The following is a 21,429-nucleotide window of genomic DNA, read 5'->3' as shown; positions in this document are numbered from 1 at the left end:
TATTTAAAAAAAAAAAAAAAAAAAAAAAAAAAGTAGTGTAGTGTACAAGCTACAAACATTTAAAACCTTGAACTCAAGATAGTTTAGCAGAGCTTTTCACTCTTTAAATAAAAATCATGATGTAACCTTAGCTGTGGTGGTGTTTTTGCCTGACTGTATCAGATCAGGGCCAGGCATGGAGTTAGTGTTGTAAATAGCATTTATTTGGTCAAAGGGTCCTTTCTTACAGAGATTATTAAAATCAGCTCCTCATTAGGGAGACTAAGTGCTTTCAAATCCACCCATATAGAGAAATAATCTTGAAAACTGATATGCTACAAAGGAATCTAGGGTGTGGTAAAAATATGGAGTCAGTTGATCAAAGGGGTTCCCAGATATATAGCCCTTTAAAGTGGCTATAAATCAAATTTGATAACTTTTTTGTGCAAAGCTAAGGAAAATCTAAAACTGATCCTGATGAAATGTGAAGTATGGACTGTCCCCATGATCAGCTATTGAGTAGTACCAAGGATTAGTTTAGAAGTATTTCTAAAGTTGCACTATAAAGGCTTTAGGACTCCTACTTATAGACAACTTGCAGTGATAAGAGTTATTGTTTCCCCAGGAACATCTTGGGTAGTGATACGCTCAGACTCTGGCTTAGGAGACCAAACACTGCTCCTAGCACACAAGGAGCATGACTTAAGGTAAAAATCTGAATATTTATATGGATGTTAGAACACTGAAATATCAGATGTTAAAACTCTCAGGATAAAAAGTTCCAGAAAAAGCTCTTACCCTTTTTGGTGACAAAACCCAGACAGTGACCAGATCACAACACGACAAGAGTCATGACAAAAATCTTCCACTTCTGCACAAGACTTTTGTCTCTTCTCCCTCCCTTTATTGTTCACAATCATGGAGTGTGTACTCTACAGTAGGTTTTTTGTGAGAGAGCAGCATGTTTGTTTCCTACAATGCCAGATTAGTCACTCTGGTCAGAGCTTTGAACTCTGCAGCCACATAAACAGATGCACCCTTCCCATCTGCAAATCCTGGGAACTTTAAACATCTATTTCCTGGTGTCTGGCACATTGCATAGTGCTCCTCCTGGCGTCTTCTCAGGGAAACAAGGTGTGGCTATCACTTAAAATGCTCTCCTGCATGGAGCAACACAGAGCTTTTTGGATCTTTTCTGTGTGAGGTGAAGAATCTGTGCAATCACAGCTGCGAGTGACCTGTAGGGACTGGGACACACGGTCACGTTTCTCAATCACTATGAGAGAAGGGGTATGAGCGACACACCCTACAATGCAGAGCTATCCTAGATAAAAAAGAACTTTGGCAGGCACACCAGAATGTGAAAGAGGCAAACAGCTGGTCTGGTGCTGCACTAACAACATGCCGTTTTTATAAAGAACTGGAGGCAATCCTGGGAGGGGATCCTACGTTCATACCCAAGGAGAATGTAGATATGTCCCACAGCAGAGTCAGAAACACTTGTCCTTGAGACAAGTTATTGATGAAGAGGTGGAAGTGGACAAAGGAGTTAGGGTCAATCTGGTGACAACCAGTGCATCAGGCAGTGAGGAATTGTTCTTAAGTCTCAATTATTTGTGAGAACTCTCAGCAACTGTATGTGGAGCATGAAGAAAGGGATGAGACGCAGAGTCAAGAAGCAAGGGAAATGATGCAGAGTAAGTTGCTGTGCAGATGGGGAGCGGGGGGGATGAGCGGTTCGGCTGGCGGCCATACTGGGCAGTAAGTTGCTCTCATGCAGCGGGGGAGGAAGGGTGGAGGCCATGCGGGGCACCAAGCTGCTATGTATTGCAGTGAGGTGGGGGGGGGGGGGTGTGCGTGGGGGCTTGGGAAGTTGCTATTGCAGCAGGAAGTTGAGAGGGGTCGGTGCTGAAGAGCAAACAGGCTGTGAGCTGGCTAAGTAAGCCCTGCCTGAATCTGTATTGTGTCCAGACAGAGTATTGATGTACACACAGATATTAAGAGAATCTTGCTGGGAGATGATGTCAAAACTTTGCCTGACATACATATCAATTTTCTCATGGACATTCCATGGCAGGGCTGCCATTTCCTCACTGCTCTCTCTTCCAAACTATTCCTCAGACTGTGCTGCCCAAACTAAGGCAGTATAGAGTTTGGCAGCATAAGGAACAGGCAGGGCTGCCCTCCACTCACGTGCAGAAGCTGAGCCCAGGGTGGCCTGTTAACCTTCTGCAGGGATGTGTCAGTCTGGAGAGAAATGTAGGATTATTATAAACTGTTTCCATGTCCAGCACAAGCATAGATTGTACTTTCTTGGGGACTCATGCCCGATACTCCTTCCTTCCCTTTAAAACTCACCATGATCAGAGGGTCTGGAGAGATCTGTGTTTGCCTCTAAAGTAACAAGAGTGGCAAGCTTTGTTCAGAGATGTGCATGTTAGTGAAATATTATAATCTTTATCATGAATAGAAATAACTTCATTGTTAATAGTTATTTTTCCAGCCCAGATCTTGGCTGGAAGTCAGGCACGTTCATAAGCAGACAGACTCCACCAACTAAGGCAAAGAACACAGAAGATGAAGGAGGATCTGGTCAAGGATGTGTTGTGTCACTTAACAGTTCAAATAAGGAAAAGGGAGCAACGGAGATGGAAATGAGAACACAAACCACTGAGTGGATGGCTAAAGCTCATGGAAGACCAAAATGAGCTGCTGAAGTGTCTTAATATGCAGAGTGAAAACAACCAAAGGTCTCAATGTCAACATATACACAATACTTTTCACAGCAACCATCCCTCCACACCCACACACTCATTTTTATAATCAAGTAATTTCCCTCCCCCCCCCCAACCCCGCACACTCCATTCCCTCTGATAGCATCTGACTTTTACAGCTGGATGTTAGCACCATTGTGAGGTTTTACCCTTACCACGAATATCCTGATTAAAATACATCAACAAAGACAAGTCTGATGCAAGTTTCCATTAATTTATTTTTTGTGTGCGACAACCTACATCAATTGCTCTGGCTTCTGTAAAAGCCTGAAATATCCCATGGGTTGCATGGGAATGCCTCTCTCAGGATGAGCAGTGGGATGAGAACTCCAACATGCAGAAATGTCAGCACCCCTCATTATCAAAATGGTTTCGCAGAGCCTCCCTGATGTGGTTGGCCGCCCTATGAGCTCCTCTGACAGCACAAGTGTCTGGCTATTCAAACTGTTTGTCCAGGCACTGTCTCATTGTTCCACCCATGGACAAACATTACACCCTTACTCTCACACAAATTATGTAAGCAACAGCATTCAGCCACCACTTTGGGGATATGATCCTCCAACAAATCCAGCCTGCCATTGAGACACCTCCATCTCCCTTTCAATCTGCCAAAGGCACATTCAACAACCATGTGGCATCAGCTTAGCCTGTTGTTGAACCGCTCCTTATTGTGGTCCAGACGCCCACTGAGCCAAGGCTGTAAGGAGTAAGCCACATCACCTAGATCACTCTAGGTATTTCCCTATCCCCACTGTAATTTTCTAGTCTGGAAAGAAAGTTCCAGCATGCAGCTTTCTGAACAGGCCACTGTTCCTGAAGATGCTTGCATCATGCACCTTTCCAGACCACTCATGGTGATCTACAAGCTCCTGAAGCACCATGGAAAACTACCCTTTATGACTGATGTACATTGAGGCAAGGTGGGGGTGATACTACAATGGGAATATGAGCACCATCTTTTGCCCCACCACAAGTTGAAAAGCCCATGCCAGCAAAGCCAGCCATTATATCACCCGCATTTCCCAGAGTCACAACCTTATGCAGCAAAATGTGATTTATTGCCCTGCACACTTGCAGGAGTGATGCCCTGATGTAGATTTTCCCACTCCAAACTGATTTGCAACTGAATGGTAGCAATCAGGAGTCACCAACAACAAAGCAACCCCAATATGCTTCTCTACCTAGAAAGCAGCTCTCATTCAGATGCCTGTGTGCCGCAATTCAGGGGTCAGCTCAGCACACAGCTCCAGGAAAGTTGCTTTATGCATCCAACAGTTCTGTACCCACTGATCTTCATCCCGCATTTGCATGACAGTGCGATCTCACCACTCAGTGCTGGTTTCCCTAGCCTAGAAGTAAGGGTGTAATGGGCACAGTTCATCTGTGACAGTCCAATGCAATGCCAATTTGGTGAAGTCCCCGTCACTCACTTTACCATCTGTATCTGAGTCTTCATCCTCTGCTATTAATAGAATAAGTACCTTTGCTGAAATGCCCTAAGAACACTGAATACAGCATGGGAGAGAATTGTGAGATCCATGGTCTCTCAAAGCAGACGCTGGAGTTTGCAGCAAGGACTGTTATTCAAATGGCACGAAAATAAGCTGAAAGCCCAGGGAGGGCTGGGAAGCAAAAGAGGTGGCTGACAGGATGCTTTTCATGCTCACAAAATGCACAGTGCTACGTTGTGCATTCTCTCAGTGCTTAGCGACTGAAGGTGATGCCAGACACTGTGGGATGCTTACCCACGTTGCTTTGCTCTGTTGACAAAATTACTAACAATGTGACCATGACGTGTTGACAATAGGTGGTAGTAAACTGGTCAAACCTATTTAATGTTTTGGTGACTTTTGCATGTTGACAAACTCTTTGTTGCCAAACCTTTCCAGTGCAGACATAGCCTGAGTTACCATGTGGACTTTAGAGCACTTAGAAAAACTGACTGTGAAATGGTAATTTAATCCCAACCTTAACTATAATGTTGGTACCGCTCCACTATCACTGTACCCAATACATTTTAAAGATCATGGAAAGGTCATATTTCTACTCTGAGGAGGATACAGATCTCAATCTTACAGTCAACTGACTGAATACAATGCTTTAATTGTATTTCCCTTCTTAGCCTCCTCTACGACTGTACTGTGCCCTAGCCCAAATAGGGCAATAACCAGTTCCATTTGGTTATTTCTGTTGCAGCCTCATCATTATTAATCATTTGATGCCTGGGATAGATGAAAAGGAGGGAAAAAAAGAAAAATTTAAAACTTCTATTCTCACCTCCCACTGCAATTGCCTTCATTAAAGAGAGGAAAACAGCACTCATGAATTTGCTGCTTCTGCTTTAACTAAAATCAATTACAATTTTGGTGGCAAAAGTGTGAAGGACTGGACAAGAAGCAGTCAGGTTCTATGCTTATATTCTCACTGTCTAGCAGGAAAGGGTTTTGTGATAGCAGGACAAGAAGTCTGATGCTGGAAAGAAAGAAGAATGGCTCTCTGGCTAAAGTTACCCTTCACACAGAAGAACCCTTTTAGCAGCAGGAATGTCTGCCACAATAAAGGTTTTAAAAGTGGTAGTGGTAAATAGGTAACAATCCCAGATAAACCTTTCCCACAAAAGAAAATTAAAAATGCAAACTGAGAAAACCCACAAACTATGGCAAAAAAGTGGACAATTTTTTTACTACTGAACAAGTTAACACACCTACTAACACAGTTTCAAATATATTAGGTCTTTTAACAAAAAACAAACAGTAGGGCTTATTTACCCCCTCTTTTAATTCCTGTTAAAAAAAGGCTTGAATGTTTTGGAACCAATAAAATTTGTTTTCTCATGACTGGATCACAACATCTGGTTACAACATCCTAAGGCAGCTTATATTGACCTTATTACATCAGTATTAAGGATGTTAAGAGGCATGTAACTGGGTAATCGTGTAGTCGATACAACCTGTATTGACTATTTGTGCAGTTGATATGGAAATGCTCTCAGCAGGAGCTACCCCCACTGCGGCTTTGCAGTTTAAATGTAGTAACTGCAGAACTGTGGCTTGTAACCTATTCTTAAAATCAGCTTCTGTAGCTAATGACTGGAAGATAGCTAATGTGACACCAATATTTCAAAAGGGCTCTAGAGGTAATCCTGGCAAATTACAGACCGGTAAGTCTAATGTCAGTACCAGACAAATTAGCTGAAACTATAGTAAAAAATAAAATTGTCAGATGAACAGATGAACATAATTTGGTGGGGGAAAATCAATATGGATTCTGTAAAGGGAAATCATGCCTCACTAATCTGCTAGAGTTCTTTGAGAGGGTCAAACAAACATGTGGACAAGAGAGATCCAGTAGATAACAGTATATTTAGATTTCTAGAAAGCCTTTTACAAGCCCCTCACCAACGGTCTTAAGTAAAGTAAGTTGTCGTGGGATAAGCAGGAAGGTCCTTTCATACAGTGATAACTGGTTAAAAGACGGAAAAAAGGATAGGAATAAATGGTGAGTTTTCAGAGTAGAGAGAGGCAACTAGTGGGGTCCCCCAAAGGTCTGTCCTGGGACCAATCTGATTGAACTTATTTCTAAGTTATCTAGAGAAAAGGGTAAACAGTGAGGTGGAAAAATTTGCAGATACCACCAAACTGCTCAAGATAATTTAGACCAAAGCAGACTGTGAAAACCTTCAAAAAGATCTCACCAAACTAAGTGATTGGGCAACAAAATGGCAAATAAAATGCAATGTATAGTAATACTCATTGGAAAAAATAATCCCAATTATACAGACAATATGATGGGGACTAATTTGGCTACAACTACTCAAGAGATCCTGGAATCACTGTGGATAGTTCTCTGAAAATAGCCACTCAATTTGCAGCAGCAGTCAAAAAAGCAAATAGATTTTACGAATAATTAAAAAAGGGATAGAGAATAAGACAGAAAATATCTTATTGCCTCTATGTAAAACCATAGTAAACCCACATCTTGAATACCACCTCATCTCAAAGAGATATACTGGCATTGGAAAAAGTTCAAAGAAGGGCAACAAAAATGATGAGGGGTTTGGAATGGGTCTTCATGAAGAGAGATTAAAAAGACTTGGACTTTTCAGCTTAAAAAAAGAGTAGAGACGGGGAGATATGATAGAGGTCTATAAAATCATGACTGGTGTGGAAAAAGTGAATAAGGAAAAGAAGTTAATAGGCATCAGGTTTAAAACAAACAAACAAACAAACAAAAAGTTTTTCTTCACTCAGCACACAGTCAACCTGTAGAACTCCTTGCCAGAGGATGTGGTGAAGGCTAGGACTTTAACAGGGTTCAAAAAAGCTAGATAGATTCATGGAGGTTAGGTCAATCAATGGTTATTAGCCAGGGTGGGTAGGAATGGGGCCCATAGCCTGTGTTTATCTGGAAATGAGTGACAGGGGAGGGATAACTTGAGGATTACCTGTTGTGCTCCCTCTCTGTGGGACATCTGGCACTGGCCACTGTCGGCAGACAGGATAGTGGGCTAGATGGACCGTTGGTCTGACCCAGTACGGTCGTTCTTATGTTCTTAAGAGCAGGGTGTGCAGGCAGCCTCTGGACTTAGCACGAGCTGGAACTGAGTTGGGCCTGCTCAGTCCCGGCTCATGCCAGGTCCAGCAGTTCTTCTCTGGAGAGGGGAATGTTCCAGCAAGAAGCTGGGACCCCTGCGGACAGAGGCTGTTCTGGCAGCAGTTCCTGTTCTCAAGGGGTCCCCATCTCCTGCTCCTCTTCTTCTCCACTGCTGCCTCTGATAGAGGCAGCAAGAGGGGAGGAAATGCAAGTAGCAGACTGACTACTCTTTTAAATCCCTAGTCAGAATCTACACTATAGCCTTCCTCTTGACCATGTAGGCACCCTACAACACCTGCATAGTAACAGCACTTTAATGCGAGGCATAATACTTACATCAATGTAGTTAGTGCCACAGAGTGTCTGTGGAGAGATACTGCACTAACTACAATGGAGTCCTGAGTGGAACGCAGGACCAGGTCCAGGAGATAACCGTTACAGGACCGCTTGGGAATAGTGACCATAATATAACAACATTTAACATTCCTGTGGTGGGAAGAACATCTCAGCAGTCCAGCACTCTGGCATTTAATTTAAAAAAAGGGGAATTACACAAAAATGAGTTAAACAGAAAAGAGGCACAATGACTAGAGCAAAATCCCTGCAAGCTGCATGGAAACTTTTTAAAGACACCATAATAGAGGCCCAACTTAAATGTATACCCCAAATTAAAAAACATAGCAAGAGACCTAAAAAAGAGTCACCTTGGCTTAAACACCATGTAAAAGAAGCAGTGAGGGACAAAAAGGTATCTTAAGTGGAAGTCCAATCCTAGTGAGATAAATAGAAAGGAACATAAACACTGTCAAATCAAGTGTAAAAATGTAATAAAAGCAAAAAAAGATTGAGGAGCAGCTAGCCAAAAACTCAAAAAGAAATAAAATGTTTAAGTACATTAGAAGCAGGAAGCCTGCTAAAAAACCTGTGGGTCCCCTAGACGATCGAGATATTAAAGGAGCAATCAGGATGATAAAGCCATTGCGGAGAAACTAAATGATTTCTTTGCTTCAGTCTTCACGGCTGAGGACATTGGGGAGATTCCCAAATCTGCACCCTCCTTTGTGGGTGATGAATGTGAGGAACTGTCCCAGATTGAAGTGTCATTAGAGGAGGTTTTGGAACAAATAGAAAAACTTAATGTTAACAAATCTCCGGGACCGGATGGCATTCATCCAAGGGTTCTAAAAGAATTCAAACGGGAAATTGCTGAACTATTATCTGTGGTTTGTAACCTATCCTTTAAATCGGCTTCCGTACCTAATGACTAGAAGGTAGCCAACGTGACACCAATATTTAAAAAGGGCTCTAGAGGCTATCCTGGCAATTACAGACCGGTAAGTCTAACTTCAGTACCGGGCAAATTAGTCGAAACAATAGTAAAGAATAAAATTGTGAGGCATGTAGAAGAACATAATTTGTTGGACAAAAGTCAGCATGGTTTCTGTAAAAGAAAATAATGTCTTACTAATCTATTAGAGTTCTTTGAAGGGATAACAAACATGCGGACAAGGGGGATCCAGTAGATATAGTATACTTGGATTTTCAGAAAGCCTTTGACAAGGTCCCTCACCAAGGGCTCTTGTGTAAATTACATGGCCATGGGATAAGAGGGAAGGTCCTTTCTTGGATTGAGAACTGGTTAAAAGACAGGAAACAAAGGGTAGGAATAAATGGTAAATGTTCAGAATGGAGAGGGGTAACTAGTGGTGTCCCCCAAGGGTCAGTCCTGGGACCAATCCTTTTCAACTTATTCATAAATGATCTGGAGAAAGGGATAAGCAGTGAGGTGGTAAAGTTTGCGGATGATACCAAACTGTTTAGGATAGTCAAGACAGAAGCAGACTGTGAGGGACTCCAAAAAGATCTCCCCAAACTGAGTGATCGGGCAACAAAATGGCAAATGAAATTGAATGTAGATAAGTGTAAAGTAATGTACATCGGGAAAAATAACCCCAACTATAGGAACAGTATGATGGGGGATAATTTGGCTATGACAAATCAGGAAAGAGATCTTGGAGTTATCGTGGATAGTTCTCTGAAAACTTCCACACAGTGTGCAGTGGCGGTCAAAAAGGCAAATAGGATGCTAGGAATGATTAAGAAAGGGATAGAAAAGAAGACAGAATATCTTACTGCCCCTGTATAAAACTATGGTACGCCCACATCTTGAATACTGTGTACAGATGTGGTTTCCTCACCTCAAAAAAAAGATATTTTGGCCACGGAAAGGGTTCAGAAAAGGGAAACTAAAATGATTAGGGGTTGCGAACAGGTCCCATATGAAGAGAGGTTAAAGCGACTGGGACTCTTCAGTTTAGAAAAGAGGAGACTGAGGGGGGATATGATAGAGGTATATAAAATCGTGAGTGGTGTGGAGAGGGTGGATAAAGACAAGTTATTTATTAGTTCCCACAATAGAAGTATTAGAGGACACCAAATGAAATTAATGGGTAGCAGGTTTAAAACTAATAAAAGAAAGTTCTTCTTCACACAGCGTGTAGTCAACCTGTGGAACTCCTTGCCAGAAGAGACTGTAAAGGCTAGGACTATTACAGAGTTTAAAGAGAAGCTAGATAATTTCATGGAGGTTAGGTCCATAAAAGGCTATTAGCCAGGGGATAGAATTGGTGTCCCTGGCCTCTGTCTGTCAGAAGCTGGAAAAGGATGGCAGGAGACAAATCGCTTGATCATTGTCTTCGGTCCACCCTCTCTGGGGAAACTGGTGCTGGCCACTGTCGGCAAACAGGATACTGGGCTAGATGGACCTTTGGTCTGACCCAGTACAGCCGTTCTTATGTTCTTATCTTGTCAATTTCACTGTGGGAACTATGAAACTTACAAGACAGACAAGCAGAAAGAGCCTAGATAGCCCACTGCTCTTTTGGAGAGCTCATAGCTAGACCCTGCTCCTGGCCACCCCCATTCCCAGTGTTGCAGGGAATGGGGAGGAGAGAGAGCAGCCTGCCAGGAACTTGGGACCCTCTGAGGAAACCTGGCTCCAAGCAAGAAGCTGCCAGTGGAGCTGAGTGACTTGGCTCTCAGCTCCCTATGCTGCCCCTTTAGGTCTTTGAAAATGCTCCTGGTGAAGACACACCACAGTACCAAAAAGGGTAGTGTGGATATGCCCTAATTACTTATTTAGGTTGACTTACCTTTTTAGTGTCAACACACCCTCATTCTCAGAAGTGCGGGCACAATGCAAGGCCTATTAATCCATTAGTGCTTATGCAAGTTGCTGAATAGAACAGTTTTATTTTTCCATCACGTTTCTTATAAAAGTCAGAGAATACTTAATATTTGACGAAGAAACAGGTAAAAGACAAGGAAGCAAAGTCAATGAGAGTAACCATTAGCTCCTCTCCTAGCTCTTTCCAGAAAAGAAAGAATAGCAGTCATCAAGCCCTTTTTTATAATAATCCTCATAAATCTGTAAACCTGCCCTAGTTACTGTACATATTCGCTAGCTAGATTTTCATTTCAATACTTCCAGAAGATTAACAGCAGAAGGTCTTGCTTCACATTTTTTTAAAAGAATTACAATTCTACCGATTTCATGATTTCACTTTGGTGCCTGGCAACTACTTAATCAGTAACAAAATAAGTTCCCCACATAAGAGACTCAGAACTGCTATGGTCAGTATGTTTCATGGTATGATTAAGATATTAGACAGCAACATAAGGAGGTTTGTACAGATGTTGTGTAAAGAGCCATCTGACTCAAGAGAAAAATTAATGCTCATGAAGATTAAACAATTCACAGCTAAATTTTTATTTTCCATGCAAAAGGTTGCACTGAAACACTTAAGGGTTGGATGCTCCAAACGTTTACACACAGTTCAACTTGAAGCAATGGGTAGATTCCCATTCATGCTCATATATCCTACAGCATAAGAGATTATATATACATGAGAGCACCCCACAGCCATTAACAGGTTTGTGGTGATGGGGAAATGCTAGTATCCTCATTTTTTCAGAAGGAGAACAGAGGCACGAGGAGACTAAAGGTATGTCTACACATCCAGTTAAAGTGCAAGGATAGCACAGAGACTCACTGTGTTAGTTAACATAGCCAGCAAGGGTAAAAATAGCAATGAAAACCTGGCAGCATGAGGTGAGAAATACAAACCCAACAGAGAGCCAGACTATAACTCTGGTTGCTAGCCCACATTGATGCCTATGCTGTCACATTTTCAGTACTACTGTTATCCACGCTACCTATATTAAAGTGAGTATAGGTATGTATCTGCATTACAATTACCACTTATTTGCACTGGAAATATACCCTAAAAAGCTTACGCATAGTCACATGGACTGAGGAAGAACAAGGAACTGAGGTTTGGAAAAGAAGTGGAAAAAAACAACGTTGGCATCAGAGTTGCTGTCATTCCCGAAGCAAGGCATGTGGATTGGGATGGGGAAGTCATGGTAAAAGAGAAAGATGGGGAGGGAGGATTGAATATTTTGGTCTGTACATAGGAGGGAAGATGTTAAATCCTCCTATTTACAGATAAGTGAACTGGGGGACTCTCTTTGAACCAAACATAGTGAGTTGTCTGAGAGTTTATGGCACTTTCCAGAAATGTAGGATACAGAAGGCAGATGAGCTCAGAAGAATGTATACTGTATAGGATGAAGTTGGTCAGAATTCAAGGCGGTAGGGTTTTTTTGTTTAAATCCCCCTTTCTGAACTTTCACGTAACAGCAATTGTTTTTGTACCATTCATCTCAGAAGTTATTAAATGCAATCATATTGCAGTCACTATTACTGCTGAGGTGATTCAACGAGAATTAATTCTTGAACCTAATCTTGCATGAAGTACAACAAAAAAAGTCTGCATTACCATGTTCTAAGCAGCAGTTTTTTAAAACACTGAGAAATTGTTCCCCCAAACTTCACCCTGTTGTACCATACTATCGGTTTAGAAATGAGTAGCTAAAATCATGCATTGTTAAGTGCTTTTGATCTCCTTCGGATTTCAGTCTCCTTTTCTCCTGATCAGTTCAGTTGTGTAACTGGTATCTTTATATCCTTATGCTTTGAAATTTGAATCCATATCACATTGACTGTAGGGATCGCTATTCAAGTTTTCATCTCACTAATCTTATTTATCTGTTTTTGTGTTGTTTGTAGCAAGCTGTTCCAGTATCTCATTGATTCCTGAAATTCTACCATGTTTCAGAAATGCCTATTATGTTAATTCATCCACTGCCAGAATCTATTTCACCTATTTTTGTTTAAGCGTCTTGGATTAGTTGAACAGTTTTCTTGGATGCGTTCCTATTTTTGTTTAACTTTTTACTTTAACTCGACTCATATTTAGTTGGTGATCCACTATGACCTTCAGATACCTTTCTGCAGTACTCTGTCCTAGGCTGTCATTTCCCATTTTGTAGATGTGCAACTGATTGATCCTTCCTAAAGTGGAATACTTTGAATTTGTCCTTATTGAATGTCATCCTATTTACTTCAGATCATTTCTCTAGTTTGTCCAGATGATTTTGAATTTTAATTGTATCCTCCAAAGCACTTGCAACCCTTCCTCCCCACAACTGGATATCACCGTAAACTTTAAGTAAATCTCCATCAATGACTTAGATAATAGCATAAAGATATTGAAAATAACTGGACTCAGAACAGATCCACATGGGACCCCACTTAATGTATCCTTCTAGCTTGACTGTGAACAATTGATAGTTACTCTCTGGGAAAGGTTTGTAAGTGGCTGGAGAAACTCTCTTATAGTTCCATCTAGGTTTTAGCTGCCTATTTTGTTAATGAGAAGGTCACGCAAGACGATATCCAAGGTATTACCAAGTCACCATACATCACACCTATTGCTTCTCCCCGTCCATAAGTCTTCTTACCCTAGCAAAGAAAGCTATTTGGTTGATTTAACACTATTTATTTTTTATAAATCCATGCTCACTGTTACTTATCACCTTATCTTTTTTATGTTTGCAGACTGATTCCTTATTTGCCTAATCTTTCCAGGTACTGAATTTAAACTGATTGAGCTATAATTCCCCATTCCTTTTTGTGGATACTATATTTGCTCTTTTCCAGGCCTCTGGAATCAGCTCCATCTTTCATAACTTTTAAAAGAATCACTAATGGTTCAGCTATCTCCTCAGTAAGCTCCTTGAGCATTCTAGGATGTATTTAATTAGACCTTGATTACCTGAAGACATCTAACTTACCCAAGTAATTTTTAACTTGTTCTTTCTCTATTTTAGCCTTTGATCCTACACCTCATTTTCACCAGCATTTACTATGTTGGACATTTAATTACCATTAAACCTTTTTGGCAAAAACTTAAATAAAAAGTCATTTCCCAAATTCTCTGCAAATTGACTACGCAGTGTTCTATTTTCTTTGCCCAAGAAGCTAAAATTGATCAAGTAAACTTAGATAAAAATTGCTATGCTCCTTTCATGTATGCTCAGATAAAAATAGCTCAGATAAGTCTTGACAGAATAGCATTGAGTCGTTAATTCCTCACATCTAGGCAATATATTTTGAACATTTAGGGTCTGGGTTTTTCATAAATACAAACATTAAGCTTCATGAATGTGATAAGGGAATACATCTTCAAGAGGAGTTTGACCACTTTGTGAAGGGGGAGGAAAAAAAACCCTTGTAATGGTTCTTTTATGGACAGTATATTAACTTCAATTACTCTTTACATGTGATGATCAAAAACATAACAGGGAAACAGTGGACACTGGTTCAAAGGCTGGTTCTATATGACCTAAAGTCAAGTTCTAGATGTTGAATGGGATTTCAGTTTGTAGATGTAGTGTGAGCACTGCCTTAGGCCATGTCTATTTTACAGGTCTTACAGAAACAGAGTTATGGCTCTGTAAGGTCTCCCCTGTAGCCACTCTATGACAAGAGAGCTCTCTCTCATCAGCATAACAAACAACCCCAACACAGAACATCACTAACAAGCTGGAGGGAGATTGCTCCCCTCTCCCCACAACACCTTTGACTGACAAAAGTTTCATCAACAGAAGAGCTGCTATAAACATAACCTATGTGAAGCTGATGACATGAGGCTGTGATAAGGCACTCTTCTTTCCAGAAAACTATGCAAGGAGATTACACAGAAACTGTCCCTCCCCAAAAAAGTCAAAGAAGTTGCATCATGGTTTGAGAGTATGAGTGCAGCACCATTTCTGAAGGTATATCTTATTCTTATGGAATCAGAAGTGGATTCTTTCCTGGATTCCTGAAAAGTCTATAAATTCAATATCTTGAATTTTGGTCTGGAAGTCCAAGGAACAATTATTCTAGTCTGAACTTCATAAGATCCAATCATATGCTGAAATCTTAAGTCAGAATATAGTCCAAAACGTAGAATACAAGGAAACAAGCTGATATCCTTAAGAGTCAGATGAACAGAAAGCTCACAAGGATATCAGAGAAATAACTTGATCTTATCAAGCCTACCCGCTCAGGAAGAAGGAAGAAATTCACTAGGTGACCATAACATTTAAATGATATTGTATATTTTCCATGCTTTCCTTTCTCAGAGACTGACATGTAAAAATTTGGTTATTTATTGTTGATTAAAGCAAATCGATATGTACTCATTCCTGAAGATGGACTGTCTGATTTCCTGATTCTGTTCCTTATCTCGAGGGAAAATGCATGTTGACTGCCACTGGACTGAAATGCTGAATGCCCTATACGAAAGCAACTTTTATCTCAATATATAAAAAAGTTTTTCCTGTCGTGTGACAATGTCGTCATTCTCTCTAACCACAAAAGTGGCCAGAGAGAGGGGAGTTGGAGAGCATAGCGAGCACAGGGCTCACCCTGTGCATTTATCTGTATTATAATAGTGCCCAGGGATTTGAATAAAAATCAGGGCCATGGTGTGCTAGATACGGTGTAAAAAACGTCTTTACCAAAACAATTAACAATTTACTGAGAACTTCCATTGTTCAGCCCATTTTCAGAGAATCTTTTTTAAGACTTACACTTCAAATATTCTACCCCACCTCACTTTATGCAGACTACTATTCAACTGTCTCAACAAGTTTAATCAAATACACTTGAACTGCTGTAATCTGGGTTTCCATGATCTGGGAACATCTATGGTTCAGACCCTGGCAGGAGAGGAGGAAGTGGCTCTGTGTGCTGACATTTCTCTTAGGCTGCCCAGGTTGGGGGAATGGCAATACAGGAAAAATGCTAGTCTGAAGGCCCTCCCATACCTTGCACCCTCACCATACTCCTGCAGCCTCCCTCACTGACTCTACACTCCCATTCTCCTTCATTATGGCAAATACCCATGGTCCATAAAACTCCATAATCCAGTATAGTGTATTTCCCAAGGTTGTGGGATTAAGAGGTTCAAGTGTAGATCAATTTCCCACATAGCTCTGAATTTCAAACTGTTCACTGTCATCCTCTTTTCTGGGGCATACAATTTCCCTGAAAGATTTGCGTGAACCATCTATGCTCCCCCAGCCTGTCACACAGAAATTCGCGAATGTTCACACCACTGATGCCATGGTCAACAGTTTCCCTCTGGAAATACTTTTGGAATTTACCAAATTAGGGAATGCACCACAGTATGATAAACTGTGATGTTATAATATATGGACATCTAGCGATCTCAGCTTAATACAAACAATGCTTAGACATGTTTCACATGGAATTGGAGTTCCAGGTCCTTCCCTTCACCTCTCAAAGAAACTGCAGTGCTGCAGAGCTCAACTTTGGCAGAATAGGAAGAGGCAGAATAGGAAGGGAAGAGAATTCTGTCAGTCAAGGCATTGGGCACCAGCCAAAAAGGTTATTTGGATTGTTCTGGCCCAGATTTGAAATGTTATTTTAGTCTGTTCCCAATGGATGAGTTTGCAAATAACTGGAAAACAATGCCAGTAAGACACAGAAAATCTACCCCACATAAGAAAGATCTGATGGAAGTGAAGTGCTTTAGTATGGCACAGTGTATTTAGAGATATGTATAAATTATGTAAAGAATGTTTGGATAAACTATTAGGTACAGCAAAACTTGATAATTCTTTCTGTAAATGCTGACATATATATACTTGAACAACAAACTGCTATGAAAGGCAGAGATAGCTTTGATGGCATAATGGAAAGACATTAAAGTATGATTAGAATAGCAACTTACTGATGATCTATTTTTTAGTTTTGGTTAGCAGTAGGTTCTTATTTAACAAATCTTGCTCTTTGCGTGTGTATTTATTCCAAGTCATATTAGCTTACTTTTAATTATTAAAGTATTACTACTAATACTGTAATATTGCCATGTGATTCCATTCAGTGACTATTTCCAAAAGAGCATGATGTTAACATTACTGTTAGTGTGAACAATGTCAATCATATTTAAGGTCATGGTATCTGACTATGATTAATCCTGATTGGCTAACATGTTTTTCTAATCTAATGCATTTTCCAAGTATAATCTAACCTAAATTTGTAAATCTTTGGGGGAGGGATACACTCTTTGTTATTGGTTTATACAGCACCTTGTACAAGGGATTCCCAATCCCTGAGATTACTAGGTACAACTGTATTATACTAATATACTGAAGTTATTATTTGTAAAGCAAGCAGATATGACTCAAAATACACATAGGGAGCAGATATGTTGGATAAGCATGTTATTCTTTACAGGTCTTTTTCTGTCTAATTATACTTGGATAGATCATTCACTGGCTCTTCTAATCCTTTAATTATTTTGCTAGTATGCTATCAAGCTAAGGAACCTCTAAGGTTAATCACAACTAGTTAACTTAAAAAAAAATGATTGCTCACACTAAAGAGAACAATCACATTTAGCATTCTATTAGCTATAGGCTTTTAGTTAATGTTTTCTAAAAATGCATTTTCCTAGTATAAACAAAGCAAAAAATGTGTGGGTATGCAGCAAGTTTTAGAGACTGACTACACAAAATTTAGCTCCTTATTTGTCTGTCTGATAACAGCTGGCTATGTTCTGTAGGCAGTACAGCAGAAGAGATGTACAAGAGATCTGAAGGAGCTTTATACCACACAAAAGAGGTGTGGGAGAAGTGGATTAGTTGGTGAGATTAAGGCTGGATGTTAGTGGAGTAAAGGCAATAAAAAGCCTCATAGATAGAGTGGAGCTAAACAGCAAAAGACAGTAAAAGTAAGGACAAGAAATTTATAACAGGTGTTGTAGAAAGGAGGCAGCAGCAGGGAAAGGGGAGAAAGGGTGTGTCAAAGAAAACAGCTAGAAGAAAGAATAGAACAGCCCCATTTTCAACTAACAATGGATGCAAGGTTACAGCAGTCAATGCCCCAGAGGAGATTATACATCAGTACATTAAAGGCCAGGATTAGAGGTCTGACAGTCTGGTCAGGGACTGTAATTGGCTCTATGCAGCTATAGCAAAGAGAGTTGATTTTTTTAAAAACTAAGTATTACCAAAATTATCGATAAAACCAAAGTTTGAAAATATTAATCAGAGCAGGACAAGAGTTTTCTGGAGAGTTGTCCATTCTAAACCATCAGTAACTGCAGGATCTACGTTTTCAATACAAAATTAAGTCTGTCATTTAAAATAACCTTCAAAAAAGAGAACCAACACAGATCTGTGTTTCTGAGCCTGCATACAGATTACTTGAGTGTACTTTCCCAAACAGCCTGAGTAGATTGTTTAGTGAAAGTGACAAGGGACTAGTCGCTTTTACTACTAATAGTCACACCTTGCAGTCAGCAGTAAGACGACAAGATTGTGTCAATACACATTTCCTTGTGCTTGTGAAGAATATGACCAGCAACAGAAGAATGCACTGTAGCTGGAAGCAGATCTGACGAGGGGATAAAATAGGAATATTTATTCAGATGAAAATATCTACAGTTGCATGTCATAAAGAGATGCAAGAAATATAAATCTTCATGCTTCAGAGCATAAGTCAGCTTCTAATTGTTAAAGGAAAGAAAAAATTCCTTCCCTGTAGTCTGCTTATTCTGTAATTTTCCACTACAAGTTTTCTTACCCCTTCCACTAAATCACCTAGTGCAGGCTACTGCTAGTAACATGATATTGGACTAAAGGGTCTACTGGCCTGATGGGATATGGCAAGTCCCATGTTCCTAAAAAGAATAGCTGGAGAAGCAGAAACAACTGTGGTTGTAGGTGGACTTCCACATGTAACAGTTGAGACTAGGCCTCTGGCTATTAAGCTTAATTTTTAGAAAGCAAATACATGGATTTGAAAAATTGAACTATTACTAAACCTTAATCGTGGTATCTTTGTTACAGATGATTATTTGGAAGCCAAAGAAATACAGAATGTATTTTAGACAATGAGCTGTAATTAAGAAAGTCAAAGTCGCTCTACATGCAGTTTGAACTGTTGATATGGAATCTATGAGAATAAAACTGAATTTCATTACATCAGTTGTACAGTGATAATAAAGTAACTACTACTTTCTGGGAACTGCATAGAATAATAAAGTACAGCCTAATATTCCACATATATTTTTCTTAGAATTATTAAAACACATAAAGGATATGGTTCCTTCCAGTTCTATGAGATAGGATATGCGACAATGAATACTGAATACACAAAAATGTTTACCGTACGTGTATAATGAAAATGGTATGACACCATGACAAAATTGAATTTACACTGTATTTCACTCTTACAAGACCAGTAAAATTTGGAATGAAGCTATCCTATTTTTCAAGGCACAAGCAAGCGTTTACCTGAACTGTTTCAGAAAGAAATTTTCAAATCAGCTAAGGGATTAACTAGACAACTTTAATTGACGTGAACATGACTTGAGCGGCTAAATTCCTTATTTGGCTTGGAACCTCAGAATCTACTGATGAACAAGTGCACATTTTATAGCTACACTTTACTCTAAAAAAGTGCAAAAGTACATTTATTTCTTAATCTAACAATTTCTTACAATGGTTATAGTTCCCCCATCACAATTAAACGATCCATCTTATTTCATCCAAATTAATGCGATATATTATCTACACATCTGTTCAACCCTACCTGCTTGTTAAAATCCAAATGCCTCTAACATAACAGAACAGTTTGGATACCACAGGTAGTTTTTAAATCTTGACAATACTAAGGAGGGGAAAATGTAAGAAATTGTACTGTGATAACTAAAATATTACTTCATGCTTTTCAGATTTTGCATAGAATTATGGTTGCAAGTTTTAATTATGTGAATTTTTGATTGTTATTTGTACATGCAAAACATTCTTAAAAAAAACCAGGAAGAATCTGTCTTTGAAATATCAGACTTCCAGCAATGCAGATTTTCTACAAAACCATTAACAACCCTTATCCAACGCAGACAACCAAACATGATATTTGAATCATACCCAGTAATTTCAAGCACCTCCACAGGAGATGGCACTACACATTTAGGCATCAGCAGATCTTCTGAGAACTCTTGTTTAGGAATCAACAGTTCAGATAAAGCGATGGGACGTTTATTAGGGTAAGTCAGTGAAAAACTACAGTACAGATTCTTAAAAAAAAAAAATCTGTTGTTTGACACCCTCAAAACCTTCAGATTCTTCAAATTAGTTGTTTAAAGTAACATTGAATCATGGTGCTTTTCACCCACTGGCATTATGAATTTATGCCTTCTGTAGGTCCAACACAATGAAATCTTTCTTTAGTGGGAGCATCAGTTAACTTCAGAATCTCTCTCTTTATATTGTCCACTGATACCTGATAAGATATTTAAAAGAATAGGAAAAGAGCAAAGAAAACTTGTAGAATTTTTAGAGGGCAGGGGAGGTCTAGTTTAGGAATTTACCCACACTATGGTGGCTGAATTTCCAAAAAGCTCTCACTAGAAATGGAAGTTCTCTATCCTGCAAAGAATTCTAGAGACATATTCTCCGATTTCTGATGTTTAACGCTTTAGGAAAGTCAACATGACAAATGCATTGTCTTACAGGAGATATGGGACTATTTTAACTATATAGTACAACGAAACCCGTTTAGAAGGGCTACTAGATAATAGGATCAACCTGCAAGGTTTCTACTTCAGGACTAGCCAATGCCACAGGAAGCGCTTTTCCTGCGCCAATTAGATAGAGACGGTGATACTGACAACGGGGCTCCGACAGTGTCCCACTCAGTGCAATGTGAATCCCTGGGCGCGAGCAGGAGGGGAGCAGAGCAGCGCACCCCCTCCCCCGGGCAGACCAGGCCCGGCCAGGCGGCGGACAATACAGAGGCCCAGGGGCGGTGCCGGACTCTCCGCCCGCCAGTCCCGCACTCCGCAGCTCGCCGAGTGTAAACAGGGCCCCGGAACGGAGTCTCAGCTCCTCCCCCCGGCTCGCGAGCCCTGCCAGGGAGGAGAGAGGCCTTCGCCGCCCCGCTGCTGCTCCCAGCAGGGCCGCTAGCGCCGCCGCCAGGAACAAAGGCCAGGCGAGGCGACACCAGCCCGCAGAGCACAACAAAGGGGCCCCGAGACCGCAAGAGGCCGGCGGCCGAGGGAGGGGCGAGAAATTACGGGACGGGAGCAGCTCCCGGGGCGGGGGGCGGGGCGGGCCGCTAATCCGAGGCTAGAATGAGCAGCAGCCTCCCGCGGCACCAGGGCCCGGCCGCAGCCAGCTCCGCGCGGGGCGAAGCGCCGAGCCGCTGCCTCCTCCCGCGCGCGGCGGGGGCGGCGCTGCTCTCCCGTCTCTCCCGCACACACACACACACACACGGGGGAGGGGCAGGCGGCCTGACCTGGCAGAGCTGCTGACAGTACTCGGTGGCCGCCTGCACGGCCGGCTCCGCGCTCTCCCGGAGCCCGCTCTCCAGCTCCAGCAGCCGCTCCCGCAGGCGCTGCAGCTCCAGGAGGCCGCCGCCGAGGCTACCGCTCTCCTGCTCGGCCTCCTCATCCGCCATCTTCGCACCCCGCTCCGTCGCGTACGCAACCCCCCCTCCGCACCCCGCCCCCGTCTTTCGCCGCTCGGGTCACGTGATTACACAATGCCACGTTCCGGGGAGGGGTCACGTGCGGAGGAGAGAGGCACAAACGCGCGCTCCCTCGCCCACGGCCGCAGGCTTTGGTTGGGAGGAGTGGCTGGTGTGTCGCGTCACATG

At 41.3% G+C, this 21,429-nt stretch overlaps 1 protein-coding gene across 2 annotated transcripts in view; it reads right to left on the bottom strand.

Moving 5' to 3' along the window:
• The window catches only part of ZNF292 (zinc finger protein 292), a 75,663-nt gene extending 54,288 nt beyond the window's left edge, over positions 1-21,375 (bottom strand). The window contains exon 1 of one of the 2 annotated variants that reach the window (XM_006133325.4): positions 21,070-21,375. In XM_006133325.4, the coding sequence (XP_006133387.2) occupies positions 21,070-21,231 (162 nt within the window). In that variant the 5' untranslated portion in view covers positions 21,232-21,375. The remainder of the gene's footprint in view (positions 1-21,069) is intronic. The other variant, XM_006133326.4, reaches the window with a different exon arrangement.
• Between the last annotated feature and the right edge of the window lie 54 nt (positions 21,376-21,429).

Source organism: Pelodiscus sinensis, chromosome 3 (genome assembly GCF_049634645.1).
Source record: "Pelodiscus sinensis isolate JC-2024 chromosome 3, ASM4963464v1, whole genome shotgun sequence".
NCBI classification, from domain to species: Eukaryota; Metazoa; Chordata; order Testudines; family Trionychidae; genus Pelodiscus; species Pelodiscus sinensis.
Note: the sequence above shows the minus strand (reverse complement) of the source record. Positions and strands in the feature narration are given on the sequence as shown.